We start from the raw sequence: 26,940 nt of genomic DNA on the forward strand, positions 1-26,940 counted from the left end.
AGACGTTAGCGTGCTTTTCTGGCCAATTGAAAGACAGGGAAGGCATTACAACTTCCCCCTGTGACGTTCAAGCCCTATACCACCCCCCTGCTGTGAGTGGCTGGGGCGATCAGATGTCACCAGAGTATAAAAATCGGCCCCTCCCGCGGCTCGCCACACATTCCTTGTGAGTTAGCTGAGGGACAGTGGTATCGCGCTGGAGCTGCTGTAGGGAGAGCGTTAGGAGTTAGTGTAGGCTTCAAGAACCCCAACGGTCCTTCTCAGGGCCACATCTAATAGTGTGCAGTACTGTGTTAGCACTGTATTTTTTTATTTTTTTTTCAAAATTGGATCTGCAGAGCATTGCGCCCTGCAATAGGGACAGAAGTGGGGGTTAGGCAGGGAGAGTGTTAGCAGTGAGTGTTAGGCTTCAAGAACCCCAACGGTCCTTTCTAGGGCCACATCTATCCGTGTGCAGTACTGTCCAGGCTGCTGTTAGCAGTGTTGCATATTTTTTTTTCCTTTCTCAAAACCGGCTGTGCAGACCATTGCACCCGGCATTAATACTACAGGGATAGAATTGTGTAGGCAGGGCCAGAAGACATACATTATTCATTGAATAGACGCAGTGTGGCTTTTCCTTTGAAAAACAAGGGGAAAAATTCTATTTCGCCTGCCTCTGACAGTCCTCAGGGCTCTGGGTACGTGTGTGCTGCGTGCAGAACATTAAAAATAATCAGACGCAGCCAGCTACGTTTTACTGCAGGCTTGCGCCAATTTTTTTCCTGCATGGGAAATCCCTGATCTGCTGTAGCGAATAACTTTGCATCACTGCAGTTCTCTGACACATTTGCAGGGCCACAACACAGTTATTAAACTTAGTAGTATTCATTGAATACACGCAGTGAGGCTTGTCCTTTGAAAAACAAGGGAAATAATTCTATTTTGGCTGCAGGCTTGCGCCAATTTCTTTCCTGCATGGGAAATCCCTGATCTGCTGTAGCGAATAACTTTGCATCACTGCAGTTCTCTGACACATTTGCAGGGCCACAACACAGTTATTAAACTTAGTAGTATTCATTGAATACACGCAGTGTGGCTTGTCCTTTGAAAAACAAGGGAAAAAATTCTATTTTGGCTGCAGGCTTGCGCCACTTTCTTTCCTGCCTGGGAAATCAAATCACTGGTAATACACCATGCTGAGGGGTAGGCCTATAGGACGTGGACGCGGAGGCCCAAGTCAGGGTGTGGGCACAGGCCGAGCCAGTGCGGTGGCCAGGGGTAGAGGCAGGGCCAGACCGAATAATCCACCAACTGTTTCCCAAAGCGCCCCCTCGCGCCATGCCACCCAGCACAGGTCAAGGTGCTCTACGGTGTGGCAGTTTTTCACAGAGACGCCTGACGACCGACGAACAGTGGTGTGCAACCTTTGTCGCGCCAAGATCAGCTGGCGAGGCACCACCAACAGCATGCGCAGGCATATGATGGCCAAGCACCCCACAAGGTGGGACGATGCCCGTTCACCGCCTCCGGTTTGCACCACTGCCTCTCCCCCTGTGCCCCAACCTGCCACTGAGATCCAAACCCCCTCTGAGGACACAGGCACTACCGTCTCCTGGCCTGCACCCACACCCTCACCTCCGCTGTCCTCGGCCCCATCCAGCAATGTCTCTCAGCGCAGCGTCCAGACGTCACTAGCGCCACAGTTTGAGTGCAAGCGCAAGTACGACGCCACGCACCCACACGCTCAAGTGTTAAACGTGCACATTGCAAAATTGATCAGCCTAGAGATGCTGCCGTATAGGCTTGTGGAAACGGAGGCTTTCAAAAGCATGATGGCGGCGGCGGCCCCGCGCTACTCAGTTCCCAGTCGCCACTACTTTTCCTGATGTGCCGTCCCAGGCCTGCACGACCACGTCTCCCTCAACATTGTACGCGCCCTCACCAACGCGGTTACTGCCAAGGTCCACTTAACAACAGACACGTGGACAAGCACAGGCGGGCAGGGCCACTATATCTCCCTGACGGCACATTGGGTGAATTTAGTGGAGGCTGGGACAGAGTCAGAGCCTGGGACCGCTCACGTCCTACCCACGCCCAGAATTGCGGGCCACAGCTCAGTGGTGGTATCTGCGGCGGTGTATGCTTCCTCCACTAAAGCACCTTCATCCTCCTCCTCCTCCAACGCAACCTCTGTCTCGCAATCAAGATGTGTCAGCAGCACGTCGCCAGCAGTCGGTGTCACGCGGCGTGGCAGCACAGCGGTGGGCAAGCGTCAGCAGGCCGTGCTGAAACTACTCAGCTTAGGAGAGAAGAGGCACACGGCCCACGAACTGCTGCAGGGTCTGACAGAGCAGACCGACCGCTGGCTTGCGCCGCTGAGCCTCCAACCGGGCATGGTCGTGTGTGACAACGGCCGTAAGCTGGTGGCGGCTCTGCAGCCTCACGCACGTGCCATGCCTGGCCCATGTCTTTAATTTGGTGGTTCAGCGCTTTCTGAAAAGCTACCCCCACTTGTCATACCTGCTCGGAAAGGTGCGCCGCCTCTGCGCACATTTCCGCAAATCCCACACGCACGCTGCCACCCTGCGGACACTGCAACATCGGTTTAATCTGCCAGTGCACCGACTGCTGTGCGACGTGCCCACACAGTGGAACTCTACGCTCCACATGTTGGCCAGACTCTATGAGCAGCGTAGAGCTATAGTGGAATACCAACTCCAACTTGCGCGGCGCAGTGTGAGTCAGCCTCCTCAATTATCTACAAAAGAGTGGCCCTGGTTGGCAGCCATCTGCCAGGTCCTTGGAAAATTTGAGGAGTCTACCCAGGTGGTGAGCGGCGATGCTGCAATCATTAGCGTCACCATTCCTCTGCTATGCATCTTGAGAAGTTCCCTGCAAAACATAAAGGCAGACGCTTTGCGCTCGGAAACAGAGCCGGGGGAAGACAGTATGTCGCTGGATAGTCAGAGCACCCTCCTGTCTATATCTCAGCGCGTTCAGGAGGAGGAGGAGGAGCATGAGGAGGATGAGGAGGAGGGGGAAGAGACAGCTTGGCCCACTGCTGACGGTACCCATGCTGCTTGCCTGTCATCCTTTCAGCGTGTATGGCCTGAGGAGGAGGAGGAAGAGGAGGATCCTGAAAGTGATCTTCCTAGTGAAGACAGCCATGTGTTGCGTACAGGTACCCTGGCACACATGGCTGACTTCATGTTAGGATGCCTTTCTCGTGACCCTCGCGTTACATGCATTCTGGCCACTACGGATTACTGGGTGTACACACTGCTCGACCCACGGTATAAGGAGAGCCTTTGCACTCTCATTCCCGAAGAGGAAAGAGGTTCGAGAATGATGCTATACCACAGGGCGCTGGTGGACAAACTGATGGTAACATTCCCATCCGACAGCGCTAGTGGCAGAAGGCGCAGTTCCGAGGGCCAGGTAGCAGGGGAGGCGCAGAGATCAGGCAGCATGTACAGCGCAGGCAGGGGAACATTCTCCAAGGCCTTTGCCAGCTTTATGGCTCCCCAGCAAGACTGTGTCACCACTCCCCAGTCACGGCTGAGTCGGCGGGAGCACTGTAAAAGGATGGTGAGGGAGTACGTAGCCGATCGCACGACCGTCCTCCGTGACGCCTCTGCCCCCTACAACTACTGGGTGTTGAAGCTGGACACGTGGCCTGAACTCGCGCTGTATGCCCTGGAGGTGCTTGCTTGTCCTGCGGCTAGCGTCTTGTCAGAGAGTGTGTTTAGTGTGGCTGGGGGAATCATCACGGATAAGCGTACCCACCTGTCAACCGACAGTGCCGACAGGCTTACACTCATCAAGATGAACAAAGCCTGGATTTCCCCAGACTTCTCTTCTGCACCAACGGACAGCAGCGATACCTAAGCAATACGTATTATGCACCCGCGGATGGAAGCATCGTTCTCTCTCACCATCCAAAACGGGGACATTTCTGCTTCATCAATCTGTGTATAATATTCCTCCTCCTCCTGCTCCTCCTCCTGAAACCTCACGTAATCACGCCGAACGGGCAATTTTTCTTAGGGCCACAAGGCTCACTCATATAATTTTTCTAAACAATTTTTATACGTTTCAATGCTCTTAAAAGCGTTGAAACTTTAACTTGAACCAATTTTTCGTTAAAACTGGGCTGCCTCCAGGCCTAGTTACCACTTAAGCCACATTAACCAAAGCGATTAATAGGTTTCACCTGCCCTCTTGGTTGGCCATGGCCAATTTTTTGGATGTACATTAGTACTGTTGATACAGCAATTTTTGTGGCCCCTCGACTACAGTGTAATCATAGCAATTTCTATGCTCTTCGCCTGCACTCATGGTACAGAAAGGTGTGTGGGGTTGGCCTACACTTTAGCTACATAAATGTAACTTGTGCCTTGTCTATACTGCAGCTACTGAAATGGAACGAAGACTGCGCTCCCACTATACTGCTGCTTCGGAATTGTTACTGGGGCCTGTCTTGAGTGCTACTATAACTGAAATGGAACGCATACTGTGCTCCCCCTATAATGCTGCTAGTGATATGTTAGTCGGGCCTGTCCTAATGCTACGGCTGAAATGTTACTAATTATGGGCTCTGCCTATACCGCTGCTAATGGTATGTCTCTGGGGTGTGGAAACAGAGGCTTCCCAAAGACATGATGGCGGCGAGGCCATTTCCCACCAACGCTGTTACTGTTAAGGTGCATATAACCACGGACACGTGGAGAGGACACGTAGTGCCTCAAAAACATCCCCCGCCACAGCCCACTTAATCCTGGCCACATTCCGAAAACCAACAAAATAAAACCGCGCTACTAGGTCCGCAGTCACCAACACATTACCACCAACGCGGTTACTGTTAAGGTACATATTACCAGTCTGACTGGGGCATGCAGTGTGGGCCGAAGCCCACCTGCATTAAGCACGACATTACTACCTCAGCTGTGTTGGGCAATGCAATGGGATATTTTTGTGTATCGCCGGTGGGTTCCAGGGAGCCACCCATGCTGTCGGTCGACAGGGACTTCACAATAGGGAGTTGTACCTGCCTGTGTCTATGAATTAAAAAGCCCGGTCTGACTGGGGCATGCAGAGACACCTTGACAGAATGAATAGTGTGTGGCACATAGGTTCCCCATTGCTATGCCCACGTGTGCAGCTCCTGATGGCGGTGGCACAGGATTCTATTTCTCATTGCTTCTGTACAGCATTGTGGGCTATCGCCCCGCCCCTTTTAAAGAGGGTCGCTGCCTAGCCGTGCCAACCCTCTGCAGTGTGTGCCTGCTGTTCCTCGTCATGGCAGACGCACTTCTAAATAGACATGAGGGTGGTGTGGCATGAGGGCAGCTGAAGGCTGCGCAGGGACACTTTGGTGTGCGCTGTGGGGGGGAGGGGGGCGGTTGGGCAGCATGTAACCCAGGAGAAGTGGCAGTGGAGTGTCATGCAGGCAGTGATTGTGCTTTGTTGGAGGTAGTGTGGTGCTTAGCAAAGGTATGCCATGCTAATGAGGGCTTTTCAGAAGTAAAAGTTTTTGGGAGGGGGGGGCCCCACTCTTGCCGCTTAATAGTGGGACCTGTGAACTTGAGATGCAGCCCAACATGTAGCCCCTCGCCTGCCCTATCCGTTGCTGTGTCATTCCCATCACTTTCTTGAATTGCCCAGATTTTCACACAAGGAAACCTTAGCGAGCATCGGCGAAATACAAAAATGCTCGGGTCGCCCATTGACTTCAATGGGGTTCGTTACTCGAAACGAACCCTCGAGCATCACGAAAAGTTCGTCCCGAGTAACGAGCACCCGAGCATTTTGGTGCTCGCTCATCTCTAATACCAACCTTTTATGTGGCACAGTATTAAACACTTTGGAAACGTCCAGATACACAGTATCCAGTGACTCTCCCCATCCAGTCCAGTCTAGAACTTACCTCCTCATAGAATCTGATCAGATTGGTTTGACAGGAGTGACCCTTCATAAACCCATGCTGATACGGAGTTATACAGTCATTTTCCTTCATACTCCAGAATAGCATCTCTTAGAAACCCCTCAAACATTTTACCCACAATAGAAGACTTACCGGCCTGTAGCTTCCAGGTTCACTTTTTTTTACCCCTTTTTGAATAATGGCACCACATTACCAGGGCACCAATCTAGTGGCACAGATCCCGTCACTAGTCTAACACATTAGTTCATTTCCCTAGAACCCAGGGGTGGTATGCCATCTGGACCTAGAAATGTCTCTGCTTAAAGCAATTCTCCATTTCCTCCTGAGTTAGACTGGTGATATTTAATGAGAGTTTACTTTTTTAACTCTGCATCTCATCTGACATTTCATTTTCCTGAGTGAATACACTGGCAAAAAACAATTTCATAGATTTGCTTTCTCTTCATCACCCTCTACAAGTTTATCGTACTACTGCTAATGCTTATTTTGCAACTGTTTAATTTGTTGGCTGTAACAGACACGGTCATGGCCACCCCTGGACAAGGTCTGTGTGGTATCGTTCTAAGTCTGGTAACCATTCTAAGATTTAGTCACTGGTCAAATGTTAGGGTATATTTCATCTTGTTGGGTGGTGCCTTTACATGGTACAAATCGCAGGGGTGTAGAATGCCAAAATTTCCTTGCTGCTGTGCAATGCGCAAGCACATACGATCCGTGCAAGGGCTGCAGGCTGAAGTTGTATGCTGCAAAAGAGCCCTGGAGCCAGCTGAGAGGTTAGATGCAGCCAAAAGCGCTCTGCAGTATAAAAGCCCTGAAGCCTCCTGGTCGGTGCTGAGTGTGCCCTGGTGAGTCTAGGCCAAGCTTACAAAGCTATGGTCAATACTGAGAGAGACTGGAAGTCTTGTACCATAGAGACTGAGTGCAAATCATTGTGATATGGCCAGTGTGTCCCAAAGCCACATTAAAGGGGTGGTCTCGCGAAACCAAGTGGGGTTATACACTTCCGTATGGCCATATTAATGCACTTTGTAATATACATCGTGCATTAAATATGAGCCATACAGAAGTTATTCCACTTACCTGCTCCGTTGCTAGCGTCCTCGTCTCCATGGTTCCGTCTAAATTCGCTGGCAGCTTGCTTTTTTAGACGCGCTTGCGCAGTCCGGTCTTCTCCATTCAGCACGAGCCGCTTCAGTGTGCTCCCCGCTACAGCTCTTCTGCGCATGCGCAGACGAGCTGTCACTGCTCGGGAGCGCGCTGAAGCGGCCATTCTGCACCATCCTCTGTTAGAGGAAGGTGCAGAAACTGGAGCTGCCCAGCGGAGAAGACCAGCCCAGCCCAGCCCAGCCCAGCCGCCCCGAGAAGCCTCCCAGGTAAGTGATGGGTCAGGGGGGGCTGCCGCTGCGCCGGGCTGCGCCGGGCTGCGCCGGGGGGGGCTGCCGCTGCGCCGGGGGAGCTAGCGCTAGGCCGGGGGGGCTGTCGCTGCGATGGGGGGGGCTGTCGCTAGGCCGGGGGGGCTGTCGCTGCGCCGGGGGAGCTAGCGCTAGGCCGGGGGGGCTGTCGCTGCGCCGGGGGAGCTAGCGCTAGGCCGGGGGGGCTGTCGCTGCGCCGGGGGAGCTAGCGCTAGGCCGGGGGGACTGTCGCTGCGTTGGGGGGGGCTGTCGCTAGGCCGGGGGAGCTAGCGCTAGGCCGGGGGAGCTAGCGCTAGGCCGGGGGGGCTGTCGCTAGGCCGGGGGAGCTAGCGCTAGGCCGGGGGGGCTGTCGCTAGGCCGGGGGAGCTAGCGCTAGGCCGGGGGGGCTGTCGCTAGGCCGGGGGAGCTAGCGCTAGGCCGGGGGGGCTGTCGCTGCGCCGGGGGAGCTAGCGCTGGGGAGCCGGGGGCTAGCGCCGGTTACCTGCTGTCTGGTCGGCGGCTGCGGGGCGTCTGGTCGGCGGCTGCGATGCGTCCGGTTGCCATGGAGACACAGCTGGCGGCGTCTCGGGAGCGCGCACGTCGGGCTGCAGCGAGCGACTGGGAAAGAGCCGGCGGCCATCTTGAGGAAACTTTTATAACTTGCTGAAACGCTGGAACGGTAAGTACGAACCAGCTAGAAATGTCATTTACAGGGGGGCTTAGTAATGTATGTTTAATGGGGGGGACTGGGCAAAAAAAAAAATTAACTGCTTCCTCGAGACATCTCCTTTAAGCCTGCTGTGCATTTACAAAGACTGTGACTTGATCCTGCAAGGACTGAGCAGCCAAGATAATGCTGCATAGTACTGAGACTGTGTTGCAAAGTTCTGAAACTATGTACCAAGTTCTAAAGACTAAAATACTCTCCTCACTATCACACAACCCTAAACGGCTCTTTGATACTTTTCACTCCCTTCTCAGCCCTAAACCGCAGCCCCCTGTGATGGATCTCAGTGCTGTAAAGTTGGCTGCTTACTTCAAAAAGAAAAATAGATGACATCTGTCAGGAAATAACTTCCCAATCCCAGACTAGCCCTGACCCTAGTCTTGTCAGCACTGCATCTAGCTCCTGCTCACTGTCTGTACTCAGACCAGCGACAGAGGAAGAAGTCTCCAAATTGCTCTTCTCTGCTCGCCCCACCACCTGCGCTAGCGACCCTCTCCCCTCACACCTCCTCCGTTCCTTCTCCCCAGTGGTCATCTCCCATCTCACCACTATATTCAACCTCTCTCTGACCTCTGACATCTTTCCCTTTTCTTTCCAACACACCATCATATCCCCACTGCTAAAGAAGCCGACTCTGGACGCGACTGATGCTGCCAACTACCGACCCATCTCAAACCTCCCCTTCATCTCCAAACTACTAGAAAGCCTGGTTTACTCCCGCCTTGTAAGCCATCTATCAGAGTACTCTCTCCTAGACCCCCTACAGTCTGGCTTCCGACCTCAACACTCGACAAAAACTGCCCTTACTAGGTTATCCAATGACCTACTGACAGCCAAATCGAGGGGCGATTACTCCCTACTGATCCTCCTCGACCTCTCCGCAGCATTTGACACTGTTGACCACAAACTCCTACTCAGTAGGCTTCGCTCCATTGGCCTAAAGGACATTGCTCTCTCCTGGTTCTCCTCCTACCTATCTGACCGCTATTTCAGTGTCTCCTTTGCTGGCTCTACCTCCCCTCCTCTTTCTCTTGCTGTTGGGGTCCCCCAGGGCTCGGTCCTCGGCCCCCTTCTTTTCTCTATCTACACAGCCCCTATTGGACAAACCATCAGGAGTTTTGGCCTCCAATACCACCTGTATGCTGAGGAGACCTAGCTATACACCTCTGCCCGTGACATCTCTGCACCTTTCCTCCAAAACATCACCGACTGTCTGTCCGCTGTCTCTAACACTATGTCCTCTCTCTAACTAAAACTAAACCTCTCTAAAACGGGCTTACTGGTATTTCCACCCTCCACTAACCGACCTCCTCCTGACATCTCCATCTCGGTGTGTGGCGCCACCATAACTCCTAGACAACACGCCCGCTGCCTTGGGGTCATATTTGACTCTGATCTCTTTTTTACCCCCTACATCCAATCTCTGGCCCGAACATGTCAGCTGCACCTCAAGAACATCGCAAGAATCCGCTCTTTTCTCACTGTGGAGACGTTAAAAACGCTTACTGTTGCCCTCATCCACTCCCGGCTCGATTATTGCAACTCGTTGCTGATCGGCCTCCCCTGCACCAGACTCTACCCTCTCCAATCCATCCTGAATGCGGCAGCCAGGCTCATCTTCCTGTCCAGCCGCTACTTGGACGCCTCTGCCTTGTGCCAGTCACTGCACTGGCTGCCCGTTAAATACAGAATTCAGTTTAAACTCGCTACCTTCATCCACAAAGCCCTCCACAGCGCAGCACCCCCCTATATTGCTTCCCTCATCTCAATCCATCAACTAGCCCGGGCTTTCCGCTCTGCTAATGAAACCAGACTGAGTGCCCCTTTAATTCGAACTTCTCATTCCTGCCTCCAAGACTTCTCCAGAGCAGCACCGGTCCTCTGGAACGCACTACCAAAGGCTACCCGAGCAATCCAGGACTCGCAGAACTTCAGGCGTGCTCTAAAAACGCACCTCTTCAGGGAGGCATACCGCATTCCCTAAACAAACCCCTCTGTACTCCGCCTGATAACATGCTCGCTGCCCTAGTGACTGCAATCCCTGCTAGCCATCATAAACCGCTCCTGCAGTCACACCGTTTCTACCGTCACACGGCTAAATGTCTGACCATTGTCTATGTGTATAACATCGCTCACTCTCCACCTCGCCATACTGTGCACATCTCCAGCCCCTTTACCTTCTGTATCACCCCATTACTTGTAGTATGTAAGCTCGTTGGAGCAGGACCCTCACCCCTATTGTATCAATCAACTGATTACTATATGTAACCGTGGTTCTGTAATTTTTGTATTTTATCTTTCTGTATTCCCCCTGTCTATGTAAGCGCCACGGAATATGTTGGAGCTATACAAATAAAGATTATTATTATTATTAATAATTCAGCTCCCAAGTTCAGATTGCTTTTGTCTGTACTTGTGCTCTGTTGCCTAATCCTCCGGTACATGGAACTCGCACAGGCACATCTTTTCTGTAGCGAATGCCGTCAATGTGTCGGCTGCTAGGATTGGTCATGTGGTAATAGATAATATGAACACATGGATAACAATTTATTCTATATTGAGCAGCCTAGAAAATCTGCTGCGTTTCTTAAGGCAAGGTTTCTGTTTAAGGGAGCGGTTTCTTTAACCAGTTGTATGCCAAAACTTTACCAATGTTCTATAAAATTACATTCTTTTTAGGATAAATGTGGTATTAATAAATATTGATTTTGACAGCTATGACTTATTTTATTCAAAAAAGTGTATGCACTGTATTTTTCGCTTTATAAGATACACCTAACAAGATGCATTTAGATTTTAGAGGAGAAAAATAGGAGGGAAAAATATTTTGAACTCCCCTAGACAAGGCAGTGAGAGAGGTATTACAGGAGGAATAAAGAGCAGTAGAACCGCCTCGGAATGAAGTATATACTACTAGGTCAACCTGCTACCAACAAGGGACAGCTGAGTGTAAATGTAATGGTGGTCTTATTACTTGACATCCAGCTTTCCAGGAGCCATGAATGCCATGTTTGACTAGTTATAGCGATGTATATGGCATACATGCTTGCATAACTCTGCAGTTGGCATTCAGGATCCTGGAAGAGCTGAGTGACAATGTAATGATGATTCCATTAGTTGTCACCCAACGTTTCAGGAAACCTGCATGGCACATCTCATTATGGTTAGGTATGGGGTATACATTTCAGCACAACTAGGCACAATCAGGGTGGTGGTGGGGGCTCTCCTCACCTACTATGGAGCCGGCAGCTGTGTGATAAGGAGTGGAGGAGAGCCGCCCATACGTAGAGCTGATCGGTGGGGCAGGGGAGAAGCAGTTCATACGGGCGTCTGTCCTCCTCTGCTATGGAGCAGATGCACAATCCTCATCATATAGCTACTGGCCAGGACTGTATCCATAGCAGGGGAGGAGAACCGCCCGTAAGTACAGCTGATTAGGGAGCGCTGGTGGGAACTGCTGCTCTTGCCCTGAACCACCAATCAGCTGTTCATATAGGAGCCTCTCATCCCCTGATAGGGATGCAGTCCCAGCCAGTAGCTGTGCGATAAGAACGTACAATCCTTTTTACATAGCTGCTGGCGAGATCCGAATTTTAGCACGTTTGAGGGGGGGGGGGGGGGGGGAGTACGTCTTACAAAGCGAAAGATAAAGACTGCGGGCAGCTGTCGAAACGTTGTCTTTTATAGAAAGAAATAAAGAAGCATGTTTTGACTAAGTGAGTGTCGGTGAGGAATTCTGCCTGCACCCGGTATGCTGCTCCATTATTGAAGGCTGGCCTGGATACTACATTAGATGAAGAGTCCACATCCTGTTAGGAGCATGCAGTTTAAGCGCTGATGGTGAGCCCCACCCCCCAACACATACAGTGGGTGTTCTGTGGAGTGCTGCTGCCTAACTTGTTACGTTTTACAAAGTGGAAGATACAGTAATTAGTTTTAGTAGATAGAATGCACTTCCAATATTATCATATACAGTGTTGCTTGGAAGTCTGTGAACCCTTCAGAATTTGCTATATTTCTGCTTATATCAGACCTAAAACTGCATTGATTTTCATACAACTCCTAAAAGTAGATAAAAGAGACCGAAATCAAGCAAAGGATTCAAATATATTAGACACCCCTTGTACAGGAATAACTACAACTTATAATTTCTAGTAATTGTTGATTTGTTCGAAGGAATGGGTAAAAATTCTTTTAGGCCAATGTGCAGAACAAGACATCTTCAACTCTATTACGTCGGTGGGTTTCCTCCCATGAACTGCTCGCTTCGTGTCCTTCCACAATATTTCTATAGAATTAAGGTCAGGACTTTGACTTGGTCATTCCAAAACTTTAGCTTAAGGGTCCTCTCGCACATGGACACGGCAAAACGCTGCGATTTTACTCTCATTTGGCCGCAGCTCTCTTCAGCCGACAGCGTGATTCAGCATACTCCACCATTGTGATGGGTGATTAGGTGCACTAAACAACTCAAGATAGAACAAAGCCTTGAAAATCGCAGCGCTAGAAAGTGCTGTCCAGCGCTGTGATCGAATGCATGTCTTCGAAGCCCCATTGATTTAATGGGAGCATTATACTGTAATTACTCCGACATTCAAAATGCTGCGTTAATCGTGGAAAGAAGGTCTGTGTGAGAGAGGCCTTATTCTTCTTTAATGTTTCATCAATGGTGGCAACTGTCGTGGCCCAGATGCAACAAAACAGACCCAAACTATTAAACCATTACCACTGTGCTTCATAGATGGTATGAGGTTTTTATGCAGTGATGCAATGTGTTTCTATCTCCAACATACTATTCTCAATTAAGCCACAAAGCTCTATTTTGGTCTCATCCATCCAGAACATTGTTCCAATAGCCTTCTAGCTTATCCAGGTGATCTTTAGCAAACTGCAGATGGGCAGCAGCAGCTTTTTCTGTGCAGTCCTGCCATGCACATCATTGTTGTTCAGTGTCCTCCCGATGGCCGACTCGTGAACATTAAATATTAGCTAAAGTGAGAAAGACCTTTAGTTGCTTGAGATTTCCTTGGGCTCCCTTGTGACCTTACGGACTATTATATGCCCTGGTCTTGGCGTGATCTTTGTGGGTCGATCAATTCTGCGTAGGGTAATAATCTTGAGTTTCCTCCATTTGCACACAGTCAGTCTGATTATGGATTGGTGAATTCCAAACTCTTTCAAGATGTATTTTTTAGTCTTTTCCAGCCCGATGAGAATCAACAGTAGTTCTTCAGAGGTCCTAAGAAATCTCCTATATTTGTGCCATGATAAACTTCAAACAACGTGTTGTAAAGATCAGACTTTGATAAATCACCCCCTCTTTAAATAAAACAAGTCACCCATTCACACCTGATTGTCATTCCATTAATTGAAAACAACTGACTCTAGTTTCACCTTCAAATTATCTGCTAATCTTAAAAAGGTTCAAATACTTTTGCCACTCACAGACACATCATGTGATATTGGATCATTTCCCCCAATAAATGACCAAGTCTAATCGTTTTGACTCTGAATTGGTTCTCTTTATCTACTTGTAGGCGTTGTGTGAAAATCTGATCTAGTTTTAGATCAAATACAAGCAGAAATCTGGAAAATGCTGATGGGTTCACAAACTTTCAATCGCCACTGTATATTTCATATGAACCCAGTTCTTATTAATTACAAAACAAATAGGGCACGGTGTTAATATTCCATTAACCATAGTAAATGCATTTAACCATCCATGCAGTTATTAGCTGCCGATAACACCAAAAATACAAACAAAGTTGCTAATAGCAATCTACTCCATAAGACATTTGCAGGGTGTTTTACTATGTATCCCATTCATAAAGTACAAACTACCAAGAGTAGCGGCCTATGGTCTCTTCTGTATGACCACAGTGTTTATGCCAAGTGGAAAGCATCTAGTCTACTTGCATTACAAAACAGAGAACCTGAATCAAAGGGTTCTTACCGATTGAGTGCGAAGGTATAATGAAATTTTATATTGTGTTGATCTGCCAAGTCACAAGTTGGCAGCATTTCCAGCGTTTCCACCAATTTGACCATTGCATCATAATCCTAAAATGAAACAAGTGTTCTTTACATTCAGGAAGCATACGGTTCAGGTGCTATCATTTCAGCTTAAAAAAAACAGGACACACACAAAGCTTGTTTTCTGTGGTTCAATATGTATCAGATTATATCCGTTATCTGTTTTGAGGTTTTCCATTCTCTTGCCAATATTTCATTACTCCTCTAGTAGGCAATTAAGACAGATTAAAGATTTTCCCTTGTGAATACACAGGCTCATGTCAACCACAACCTCTGTTAGATATAAATCTCTCAGCATTCAGTATTAAACATTGTGTTATTACTGTAACAGGAGTTTGAAGAAATCATTCTTGTGTGAAAGCATATGGCACGAAGTTTAAAAAGTCTAATATCTTATACTCATAGGGACACCTCCTTAGGTTGCCTTGATTAAAACTTCTGCACTGCTGTGCACATCTTGCTGAACAGCTATAATTTGACTAATGGTGATAATACCGCAATAGTAATACTAGAAAAGTTCCATCAGAAAGCTTGTTCCATTGGGGCAGCAATTTATTAGACTTTTTCTCTAGTGATAAACATGAGTGCTGTGACTATTGTGCATAACGGGTACTACTAGGTCAGCGGATTCTACGCTGAAGGTTGGATACAGGCAAGGTAGTATATATAAAACTTCAAAAGATGCTTGCGTGTGGTCCAACTGCTTGGCGTTACTTACAACATTGTGATCTGGATACTAGTAAAGGTCTAGGACATGGAATCAATCAATGACATAATTAGGTGCAGAGGAGGAATTAGGCAAGAGCAACTACTCCTCTTCACACCTCTTATAATGGAACAAAACAACCCCATGTGTGACAGAGAGCAAGTATGCTCTGTGATTGAGAAGATGCAGTAATACATTTTTTTATGTTACCCCTTTCACTGGGGCGGTGTAAAGCCATATAGGAACAGGAGGAGGATTATACAGCCACCCCCTCCCTGCATGCTGTCAATTTCCTTACTGGCTTTGTTCTTCACCTCCACATACACCAAAATGAGTGTTCCCATTTCAGCTTCCTCCAGTTTGGACCAAATGGCAGCTAGAGCCACCGAGATGCTTTACTTTAAAACAAGACCTAGATCGCAGCTCTAAAGCGTAATCTAGCCTGAGCTACAACCTTTAGAAGCAAGGATGTGTTTTATGTCTTAGGGAAGCAATTCAGTAGCCAATCAGGACATTTACGGCACATACAAACCAGGGTAAGAGTTAAAGTAGAAACGGTCCTTAATACACATTACTATGTCCCATACCACATTGCAGGAAAACAAAGTGCATTTTTTGCTACACAACTTTCCTTCGTTTTACTCCCTGCAGAGTAGCTTTACAAGCATGATAAAATTAAATGCCTGACCCATATACAAACATCTGTCTGATTATTAACACAGTCTCTTCTCATACATACAGTTACCTGTATATCTCTGTATGACAGAAGCAGGTTGATGACAATATCTGATGTCAGGACTTCAGTATTGTCCATTCGTAGTTTGATGCGTGCTAGTTCTTTGGCAAGTTCATCCCCTTGATACTTCTCTCTGGCCTTCCTGATGTCATTAAGCAGAGTTTCTTTGTAGTATGCACTATGATAAATAAGACAAAACATTTTTTTTTAGTTTCCATTTAGAAAGAAATACTTACAATTTGTGAATCAAATCTTTTCTTTTCAAAAGAACCATCTTTATCTGCTTTCAATATTTAAGCTCTGTTTGGGTTTACATCTAAAATTGCAGTTTTTCTGCTCCATCCTTGTACAGAAAAAGGAAGATAATGGTGTTCCAGATAAGACAAATAATGAACACTAATGTTACCCGTTTGAACCCATTGACCAGAACAAGTTCCATCATCAGGTTTTGGCCATGGTGCTCATTTTACCAAAAACCTTTGCAGCATACCATAAGAATCTCAGGAAACGTTCTACTTACCACGATGTAACATGTATGTCCTTCAGCAAGCCAATAAATCTATCAATCAAAGGAACACATAGCGGTCCTAACAAGTTGTCCCAGTTGGGCTGCATGTATTCCGAAGCCCTCCGCTGGGCATCACTCTCACAACAAAAGTAGTCACCACTGGGCGTTGCAATGTATGAAATAAAGTAGTAGTTACCACTTGAGGCCTGAAAGTAGTGCAAATAAAAACAATAAAATTAATAACCCAGAGATACCAACATCACCACAACCATATGTTAAATGCATAGAGAATAGAGAATGCTATATTTTTTTCCTTGTTTTTCCCTTTTGAGGTCAAGCTTTGGGTTCAATTGACCAGTGAAATTTTTGTGGGAGGAGATTACCTCTTGTATCTCTGGATTCTACACCACATATTGTATTTTGGAAGGGTTAGGGCTCCTGTCCACGGTGCTATCCGCGGTGATAATCCAGCCTCGGGTAATGCAGTGAATGCTTTCCATAGCATTGCTATGGAAAGCGTAGGCCCCTTGTCCACGAGCGAAAAAGTATAGCGATTCTCCGCTGTGAGCCTGTCAGATAGGCTCACCGCAGAGACCCAACAGGTCTCCCCCCTTGTCCCCCGTGGCGGAATATCGCTGTAGATGGGAGCCAATGTTGTTGTACCCTCTAAAACATAGGTTTGAGATCTCGGGGTAGATTGCATGTAATCAGGTTGGCACTAACTACTGGTAGGCTCTATGTAGAACCTTTAGGGAGGTCTGCGTAAGACTAATTTGACAACTATTTTTACTTAGATTCTCACTGCAGTGGTGCCATCGTTCTACAGTTGGACCGCCTGCAGACGGCCGGGTCGGATCCGGCTGCGAGAATTTTGCAGTGGGACCTGACCTGAGCGTCTGCAGAGAGCAGCGCGGGCACTCACCTCTCCCGCGGCCCCGGCTCTTTCATGTGCCTGCTGCTGGGCAGCCGGCGCATGCGCAGAGTGGGGCAGGTGGCCGGTGAGTGACGTTGCAGAGCCCCGCACAGAAATAGAGCATGCCGCCTACCTAGGATTGCGTTTGTTAACGCAATTCTATGGCAGCTTCCAGGGGCGGCAATTCCGCGGGAAATCCCGCCACGGAATCTCCGCCGTCTGCAGGCGGCCTTAAAGGGATGTTCAAGTTTGATTCCCATTGGGTCATAGAGGGTAGTTTTTCTTCTTACGTTTTATTTTGCGTGCTACAGTAATGCGACAATCTGCATGGGTAACCTGATAACATTATAGTCAAGTAGGTCTATGGGGTGCTATTCATGTCAATAGTGTGCCAGATCATGCACTTTCATGATTTTCATTGTCCTACACTCATATGATGGAGCAGAACAATGAAAATCAATAGCATAGATGTGGGTAGATAATATATAATTAAACTGCAATTACAATAATGTAAAACCTTTAAAAGGAAAACGGTCATCACGTTCTAGCCCCATAAACTGCCTTATGGGGCTCAAAAGGTGAGGGAACAAGACAAGCATGGAGAGCTGTGTCTCACACACAGGGATTATCAAACACTGTTCCCGAATCTCCCATTCCCTCAACTTTGAACCCCATAACGTACTTAATAGGAGTCAAAAAGTGACGACAGGTCCCCTTAAAAGGGATATTTGCGCAGGTAGATATCCTGTGAGACACAGGGATGCTATGGACACCATCTATCTACACTGAACACTTTCAGTGCCTTTGCAGTAGAGAATACGACCACCACGGTCTCCGGTAGCTATTGATGCCGCAGCTTGCTTACTTTGGTTTCTAGCACTTGCCCGTCTCATTTCCAATGTGCTTCCAGTCAGTGCAGACAAGGAAACAAAACCAAAAATAATCAGAACCTCGATTTAAGGCTTTTTGAGAAAGGCTGCTGCTAAGGTTTTCAATTTACAAAGCCATTCTTCTCTACAAATACAAAGGCTTCTTGCCATTTTTCAATACTACAAAAATCTTACAATTTAAGTGGATAAATCGGGTAAAGAAAATACAAGACAGAAAAAGAAGAAATGTGATTTAGTAAGTGATGTCTAATCATCTAAGAATAGAATTCTGAAGAAGATCACAGTTTAGGAGAACAAGTGTGTCTTTGGTTACCTTTTCTAGTTCAATTACTCGAAGTTATGTAACATCAGAAACACACAAACAGACTGTGAGGAGTATTTGTGGAATCGTAGATCCAAGATTTAGGGTCCTTAAGACCAAAATAGACCATGAGAAACCAGAACGGTTTCTTTCGTTACCTTCTTTAATTCAATTAGTCTAACAATAAGTAATGTGACAATAAGTCATCAAAATAAAACAAACAGACGGTAGTGAGTATTTGTGGAGTTTCAGATATTAAGTTTAGGATCCTTCAGCCAAAAATATCCCTAGTGGGAATACATATATACAACAGTAATGTCATATCCTGTACTGCCCGGCTTGTATGAGTACATCACATACGAGTCAATATTTACTTAAATTCAGTTTGCTAATATAACTCAAGCGTCAGAACACATTTACTTATTAAACAAAACTAATTGGTTTCGACTATTTAAAATATATATTTTTCTATGCCAGTGCTTATTTATCAAATACTTGTGGCACGTGGGAGGTGGATATAATTAATGATAGAGCGACAGTGCGGTCCGTCATCGAAAACCTTCTGCAAGCGGTCAATGTCCTTGGAAAGACCTTGGATATTTTAAATTGGCTGAAGGCAAGCGCTCGCACCCACAGCATGCCCAATGTGGCTTGTTAACTAATAGCATTAAAGGGGTGGTCTCGCGAAAGCAAGTGGGTCTATACACTTCTGTATGGCCATATTAATGCACTTTGTAATATACATCGTGCATTAAATATGAGCCATACAGAAGTTATTCACTTACCTGCTCCGTTGCTAGCGTCCCCGTCGCCATGGTTCCGTCTAATTTCGGTGTCTTCTTGCCTTTTTAGACGCGCTTGCGCAGATCCGTCTTCTCCCTTCTTCTCCCTTCGGCTCCGCTCGGCAGCATCGGCATTTTGGCTCCGCCCCCTTGTACGCATCATCGCGTAGCTCCGCCCCATGACGTGTGCCGGTTCCAGCCTCCTGATTGGCTGGAATCGGCACATGACGGGGGCGGAGCTACGCGATGACGCGAAAAGGGGGCGGAGCCAAAACTCCGATGCTTCCAAGACCAGCCGAAGGGAGAAGATGCATCTGCGCAAGCGCGTCTAAAAAAGCAAGAAGACACCGAAGTTAGACGGAACCATGGCAACGGGGACGCTAGCAACGGAGCAGGTAAGTGAATAACTTCTGTATGGCTCATATTTAATGCACGATGTATATTACAAAGTGCATTAATATGGCCATACAGAAGTGTATAGACCCACTTGCTTTCGCGAGACCACCCCTTTAAGTATTATGGTGATCCAGTGTAGTGTATACCCTGCCAGAGAAAAGTTGTGGAAAAGTAGCAAAGATATTTAATAAATAGCTTGGAAAATGTGCAACTAGCAAGTCACGTTCCCTTTTCTCATACTTACGGACAATGTGTAGTGATCACAGAAGCGGTAGAGAGTTTGATAAATATGTCCCACAGTCTGAACTACGATATATTCAAGAGAAAGTACTATGTTGCCATAATAGCCTTCACTAGGTCTTGCGTGCTTTTATTTTGCATGTGCAGTCAGTGTAATACATGGTAATAACCTGCTTTATTAAGGTCATTGATATGTTAAAAAATCCAAATTAATTTCGTGCGTTCTAATTTTTTCCAGGCGGTACACTCAAGCCCAGACACGGAAACGTTCCTACAGCAGATTAAACACTTACACTTAAAATACTGTCTCTGACTGAGGATAGGCGCACTAGCTAATAAGTCTGTCTTTGAAAGCACTTGCAACTCAACCCCAGGGGGGTCAGAAGATGTTCTCCCACTTCACGACACCACGGAGTAAACTCGGTTATATGACTAAATGGGAGGAGGAATTGGGAGAGGAGCTTCCAGCATCCGAATGGCATAAGATAGCTAATGCAACGGCTAAATTGTCTATAAATGTATCTATTACAGAGGCAGAAGGCTTTCTAGGATGTTCCCAGGGGCATCAGGCTTATGTTTCCGAGGCTGTGGGGGGCAGGGTACTTTCTTACATATCTGGTGGAATTGCCCCAGGTTACGACGATTCTGGATACAAATTTATAACTTGATATTTTCCATCACAAATCTAAATTTGTGTAAATCCCCATGGGAGGCGCTCCTGGGTAGACGGATACCTGATACACCCAAACATACGTCCCGGTGGGTCTCCTTGTGCTTTTTGTCTGCTCGCATAGCTATCGCGTGCTCCTGGAGGAAAGTTAAACTTTCTTGGATTATGACTTGGAGATGAGCGAACGTACTCGGTAAGGGCGATTTCGCAATCGAACACCGCGATTTTCGAGTACTTCACTACTCGGGTGAAAAGTACTCGGGGGCGCCGGGGGTGAGCGGGGGGTTGCAGAGGGGAGTGGGGGGGAGAGGGAGAGAGAGAGGGCTCCCCCCTGTTCCCCGCTGCTACCCCCCACTGCCCCCAGCGCACCCGAGTACTTTTCACCCGAGTAGTGAAGTACTCGAAAATCACGGTGCTCGATTGCGAAATCGCCCTTACCGAGTACGTTCGCTCATCTCTAATTATGACCAAATGAGAAGTTGGCTTCCCTGCTAACGGACCAGGAAGAACTCTTCAAATCGCACCTGGGCAGCATGGTACCAATATTCTCTAACCATGCAGATCTGGAATCCTATGGCTCTAAATCAAACGCTCTGTGACAATCTTAGTCAACCGAATAGCGCCTCTTTGACTACCCCTATTTAAAGGGGAGTAGGCTGAGTGAACCTATGAGAATGGAGGGAGGAAGTGGGACATAGGGAGACATATGCCCAACTTTAACCTAACCCTGATCCCTAATTTCCCTTTGTGTCTTAACCCGTTACTTCTTTATATGTTGTTGCAGTCGAATTATTAGAATCACATTTCTATAAACAATATATCTTCTTTATTTGTAAATGAGTAAAAGAGAAATTTTATTTCCTTTAAGGCCATTATGTATGCAGAAGGTCTTGTACGGGCATAGTTTTGTCGTTATTTTGTTATTTTATTCATATGCACCTAACCCAATGCTCATTTATTCAATGCATCATTACTCTTGAAAAATCAATAAAATACATGAGGGGAAAGAATAATTAAATAAAATTTAAAACTAAATTAATTTTCCCTTCAGCCTGGGATGATCTCTCTCCTATATAATATGAATTAGCCCTCACATGAAGACAAGTTGCCATTCCTGAAACGCTGTGAGGAGGACCTGAACATATCGCTCTCAACGGCAAGACAGCACCACTGCTGTGTATTTATTGCCAAGGGCAGCCATCTGGTGACCATGTCCAAAACCTCCTACAAGATACTATATAGATCACACCACGTCCCCACAATAATACACAAGTTCTCTCCTAATTGCTTTAGAGGTTGTGGGGCACTGGGTTCAGTTTTGCACACCTGGTGGACATGCCCAGTGATGAGACCCCTGTGGAGGCAGGTATCCAGTCTGGTTTCGAGAGTTTTGGACAAGACATTCCCCTTCAGCCCCTTGGTTTGCCGGTTGGTGGACAAACCAACTGGGTATAATAACACCACAAACTCTCCCAGTTTATACGTATGGCAGCCAAGATTTATATAGCATCCCAGTGATTGGAACTATCCCTTATTCTGAACCCAATCATAGCTAGAATCTCGAAAATGATATGTGAAAAGCTGTCTGCTATGAGGGATGACTCTATGGAGGGCTTCCTTAAGACATGGAAACCATGGTCTATCTAAATTTTCCCAAATATGTTGCGACTACTGTCCTCATAGGAGTAAATCTCCTGAGACACACCAGATAATGATACCAATAACATCTGATATACGAATGAGAATATTCTTCTTACCGATATAATGAATGGAAACCTATATGATATGTTTAATGCTTATTTGTTTGTGCAAGATTTAAAGTGAAGATTGTTTTACTAAAGTCAGCCTTGCGAGGGCTAATCTTCATCTTTTTATTATGTAAAGTTATATAACAATCAAATAAAAACTTTTAAAACTAAAACAATCCAAATTAAAAAGGTGACTACCGGACAGATTTGGAGTAGGTCAAATGTCTAAATTTTAAAGGCAGGTGATTCTTCTACTACAGTTAAGGGATTGTTCAGTTATGGGTCAACATGACTCTATAGTGCCTCATGTGCTAAAATAAGAAGAGGAGCAGTGCTTACCTGTTCTCTGCTGTCACGATCAAGTACTGCCTCCTCGCTGTGGTCCCGGTATTTGTTGTGACAGATGTCACCAAAAGTCAGGTGACAGCTGCAGCCAATTACTCACTCCGCATCTTGGAATATGAGGCCTGATGCTGGGAGAACAAGCGGTGACACTGCAGCCACCAATTAGCTGTTGCGGTCACCCGATGTTCAGTGACATGTCACAACAAATGCTAGAACCTCAGCGGGGAACAGGCAAGTACTGCTCCTTTTATTATTTTAGCATAGGGGGCACTAAAGAGGCTATGTTGTACAGTAACTAGAAAAGGGGGATTTTTTAGTCTTGTCTTTTTTGTTAACAGCAGAACAAGGTATAAAGTTACTTAAAATAAATCAGATTTAGAAAGATTTTCATTACCGGTTTTAAATTTTTTGCTGATTGTAGATGTTTCTATTCCGTTGTCTGCACATTGCTATGGGGGCTGTCATCTTGCCTTTGCTGTACAGATATGTTTTACAGCAGCTTTTAGAGATCTGCTTTACAGCAGAACTCATGAGCCATTCATACAATGGACAAGTGGGGACTCGTTGACTTCTATGGGAGAGTGCTCTCGGCATGCTCTAGAACCTGCGAAGCGGTCATTGTACAGCGAGGAGTAGATCAGCGGTGACCGTCTCCTATTCCCTTTAAGGTGTTTGAATTACAGATGTTATAAAATAAAAAATATAGGTTCCTTATCTGTTAATTCCGCCACCACTGAAGTGTAGATGCTCACTGCTGTTCCATTTTTTTCTCTTCCACTCCTCTTTAAGCAATTATGTGCCGTACAGGTCTGTGACTGCATAGCCATTCGTTAGCCTCAACGCCATTGCTAGCATGCATGGCATGCAACCTGAGGGCAGCGATTGGTTGCAACAGCTACATGAATGTATGGGATGTCATTGCTGAAGAACAAGTATACAAAGACCAGTAGAGACGACCAAGTCATCAGTGCTAGGGAAATTTTACTGGCGAGCATCATTTTTTTTTTTTTTGTTTTAAAGCATAATTCTCTATATGACTTGTAAAATGTAAAAATAAATGCAAGTTTTAAATGTTACAAAAAAATGACAGTAAAAAAAACCTTATGAAAAATACTTGAAATTCATGCCATTTCTACAAGTATTTAAGAAAGGGGCATTAACGTTTCAGACAACTTACACTTATGTAATAGCCTGTGTACGTCTCATCAATCTTCTAATATACGTCTATTAAAAATGTTTTACCACTATAAATGAAAAGCTTGAAGTGGCTGCCACTAGGGGACTCCCTTCCAGCCCCTGTGCTATCCACTGTCTGTTAGGAGTCCTGCAGACGGCCGGGTCGGTTGCCGCTGTGAGGATTTTTGCAGCGGGATGCGAGCCGTGCCCCTGCAGTGACCACCGCGGCTCACCTACTTCCGGCTGCCGCTCAGCTGGCACATGCACAGAGCAGAGCCTGCACGCGGCCGGGATGCGACCTATGCCCCAGTATTGACCTTATCCTCACCCATCCGGCATCTTCACTTTCTGCACTGCGATGTACCGGCTGGTGCACAGCTGCACATACGCAATGCAGAGCCGCGGTGATGTTTCTGTGCGGGCCTCTGCCGACGCTCGCAAAGAAATAGGACAAGCCGTGATTTGTTTACCGCACGAGTTTTCACACGGTCAAATCGCAGCTGTCTGCATAGGATTGCATTATCTAATACAATCCTATGGCAGCGGGCACAGGCGGAGATTCTGTGGGATATCCCGTGGCAGAATTTCCGCCCGTGTGCAGGAGGCCTAGGGCATTGAGCTTCACAGGCTGCTCTCTGCACTCACAGGCTGACCGATCTGCAGACACGGTGGGGATTATTTATGAAGCCTTTCCCACCAGATTCTTGACGTACATTGTACTGGAATAACGACGTACTATTTTTACAACACGTTTACAACTAATTTTGCACCAAAAAAATTACAAATTAGAAATCTCTGTAAATGTTTTTTTTCTTACCAATGTAGGCGTGGCATCTGTGGCGCATGTTTCTGACACATTTGTGGAGCTAAATTTCAGTGAAGCGGACTAAATAGCATAGGCAATGGGTTGGTGCATTTTATTGCACAATCTTTCAGCCTCTGGAGGTAAATTTTGAGCGCAACCAGAAAAGCCATATAATATTGGCACATCTGCGTGGTTTTTAGCGCAATCAAGCATTCTTTTGCGTGCAGGTCAACATTTTGACGCTTATGGCTGATTTAGACAACGATTTATGCTCAAAAATTGCCCAAGCCATCTTTTGAGCAATAATCGTTGTGTGTAACTGCACTGACACCGTGCAATTTTCGTTAAGCAATCGCTGATCGTTCTCTTTGAGCAGGCTGAAAAGAGAACGATCAGCCTTATCAGGAGTTCACAGCGGGATACAGCTGATACTATTGTTTCCCGCTCCCTGATACTATTTATCCCGCTCCCTGAACACAGGTGGGGTATGAAGAACACAGCACTCGAGCTGTGTTCTGCATACCCCTGCTCGGAGCGCTCAGCTGTATATCACCGGGGCACTACGAGCAGAGAATAGCTGGATGCAGAAGACAAGCAGCCCCGCTTGTCTTCTGCATACCCCACTCGGAGCACAAAGTGATCACTCAATGTTTGAGCGATCACCTTGCGCTGTAAAGGCACACAACGATTATCACTCAAAAGACATCTTTTGAGGGATAATCGTTGCATCTAAACCAGGCTTTCGATTGCTCTTGTTTTTATAAACTCTTTAAACATTTTTAATTAGTGAGATAACATTGTTTATATGGCTGCGAATCCAGATGCTCAGTGTAAAAACAACATAAGCACGCACTCGAGGAAAATTTTGGGCAAGGTCAAACAAATTCCCATTTTGGTGCATCTATGTGACTTTTGGTGCATCTACTGTGGTGCAATCTCAGCTTCTTATGCCTCCTCTATTTTACCGTTTCCTGGCCTGCATGTCCTTCCGTAAGCTATGCCAAAATTTGGTGAATTTTGAAAAAATTTTGTGAATCTACTAGGTTTATGGCATTTTTAAATATTCACCATATTTATAACCAGTGTTCACCTCTTTCATAAATATGGCGAAGATTGCACCTGTTGGAAACTAATATAAAAACATCACAAATTACACGTTTATTGATAAATAAGCCAGTGTCTGCAATCTCCACAATCTGTGCCTCTCCTGCTGTTACAGTGTGTGTGTGTGTGTGTGTGTGTAAGTAAATGTACACATTATATTGCACTTATTAACCATTTGGCTAGAATGTCTCTGAATGCCAGATTCGTCCTGAGAAAATAGAAGGGCGGGCATACAGACACTACCTCCCTGTTGATTGGAGCAAAGACAGTAATGAAGCATAGGAAGTGAGGAAAAGGAAGTACAGCACAGTGAACTACTGGCAGAATGCTAGGCTTGCTATATGCCCCCTGCCTGAGAGTGGATTGCAGACAACAGAGCAGCAGAAAATCAGAATTTCTAAAACATGAAACAGGGTGCAAACAGCAACAAATGGGTGAATAAGCAATACTAGTTTTATTTTAGAATACTTGTTGAAAATGCAGAAACAAAAAATATGCGGAAGGGATCTGAACCAGTTTGTAAAATCTATTAGATCATTACTGTTACCATAGCTTGTTGTTGATTCATCATTTCATTCCAGGATGGATTAAGTATAAACAAACACACGGTCATAGCTAGTAACAGATACAGCATACTAAGTGTAAAGTCAAGCATACAATACTGCTCTGTGCAAACACGTGCTACGTTTGGCAGTCAATTAGTTTTTACTCATGTTGCTGCCTTCATATGTGGAACATTTCCTATATTTATCCTCAAGGCCTCTCTGGACCTAAAATAACCATCTGATTACTCAAAAATACTATAGACAAGATACAGCACTGTAATGAGGCATGCGAGTGACCTGAAAACACAGCTAATTCACTCTGCAAATAATCTTTAAAGGGAACTTGTCATCTCCCCACAGCACCATTAATTATGTTATGATGCTGTTAGGAGAGGTGACGGAGAGCTACGGGATGTAATTTTTTTTATTCCCAACCCGCTCTCCCTAACCCGCGCTGTCACCCGCTTAAGTTCACACGTTGCACAAAAATCAGGCTCTTTTCAGATTGGGGTGCACGCACTCCCATACAAGTCTATGCAGAGTTGAACAATTGATGCCAAACGCCAATGCATCCTTCGCATACAGCTTTGTACTACAGCAGCAAGACAAGTAATTGAGAACTTCCTGCACTTATGTCATGCAATTCCAAATAAAACCATATTTTAAGCTTAGTTTTGACCCCGTTTTCCAGTTTCCTAGCATTACACATCAGCATTGCTAATCAAGAACGCCATCTTTTCTCCTTAGGGAGAGCACCTAGAAAGTGAGTGAGGAGACTTATAAGGCCATTCATGCTACTCTGGGTAATATGCAGATAGAGGAGTTGGAACAATACCTCTGCAGCGCCACCTATTGGAAGGCAGCATTCCCGTAAGTCAATGCTAGACTCTTTATACAAGCCTTGTAACAATGATTGGGAATTGAAAGCCAAGCCAGAATCCATATACAGACAGCTGTTTTGGGGTGTTCGCCCCTCAATATGTTAGACTCTTTATACA

At 46.3% G+C, this 26,940-nt stretch overlaps 1 protein-coding gene across 1 annotated transcript in view; it reads right to left on the bottom strand.

Annotated features, from left to right (window-relative positions):
• Window positions 1–26,940, bottom strand: part of MAP3K15 (mitogen-activated protein kinase kinase kinase 15) — a 144,233-nt gene that overhangs the window by 72,830 nt on the left and 44,463 nt on the right. The window contains exons 4-6 of the mRNA XM_066599836.1: window positions 16,040–16,233; window positions 15,529–15,697; window positions 13,998–14,104 (exon numbers count right to left, since the gene is read on the bottom strand). Of these exons, the coding sequence (XP_066455933.1) occupies window positions 13,998–14,104; window positions 15,529–15,697; window positions 16,040–16,233 (470 nt within the window). The remainder of the gene's footprint in view (window positions 1–13,997; window positions 14,105–15,528; window positions 15,698–16,039; window positions 16,234–26,940) is intronic.

The sequence above is a fragment of the Eleutherodactylus coqui genome, chromosome 4, assembly GCF_035609145.1.
Source record: "Eleutherodactylus coqui strain aEleCoq1 chromosome 4, aEleCoq1.hap1, whole genome shotgun sequence".
Classification (NCBI taxonomy): Eukaryota; Metazoa; Chordata; class Amphibia; order Anura; family Eleutherodactylidae; genus Eleutherodactylus; species Eleutherodactylus coqui.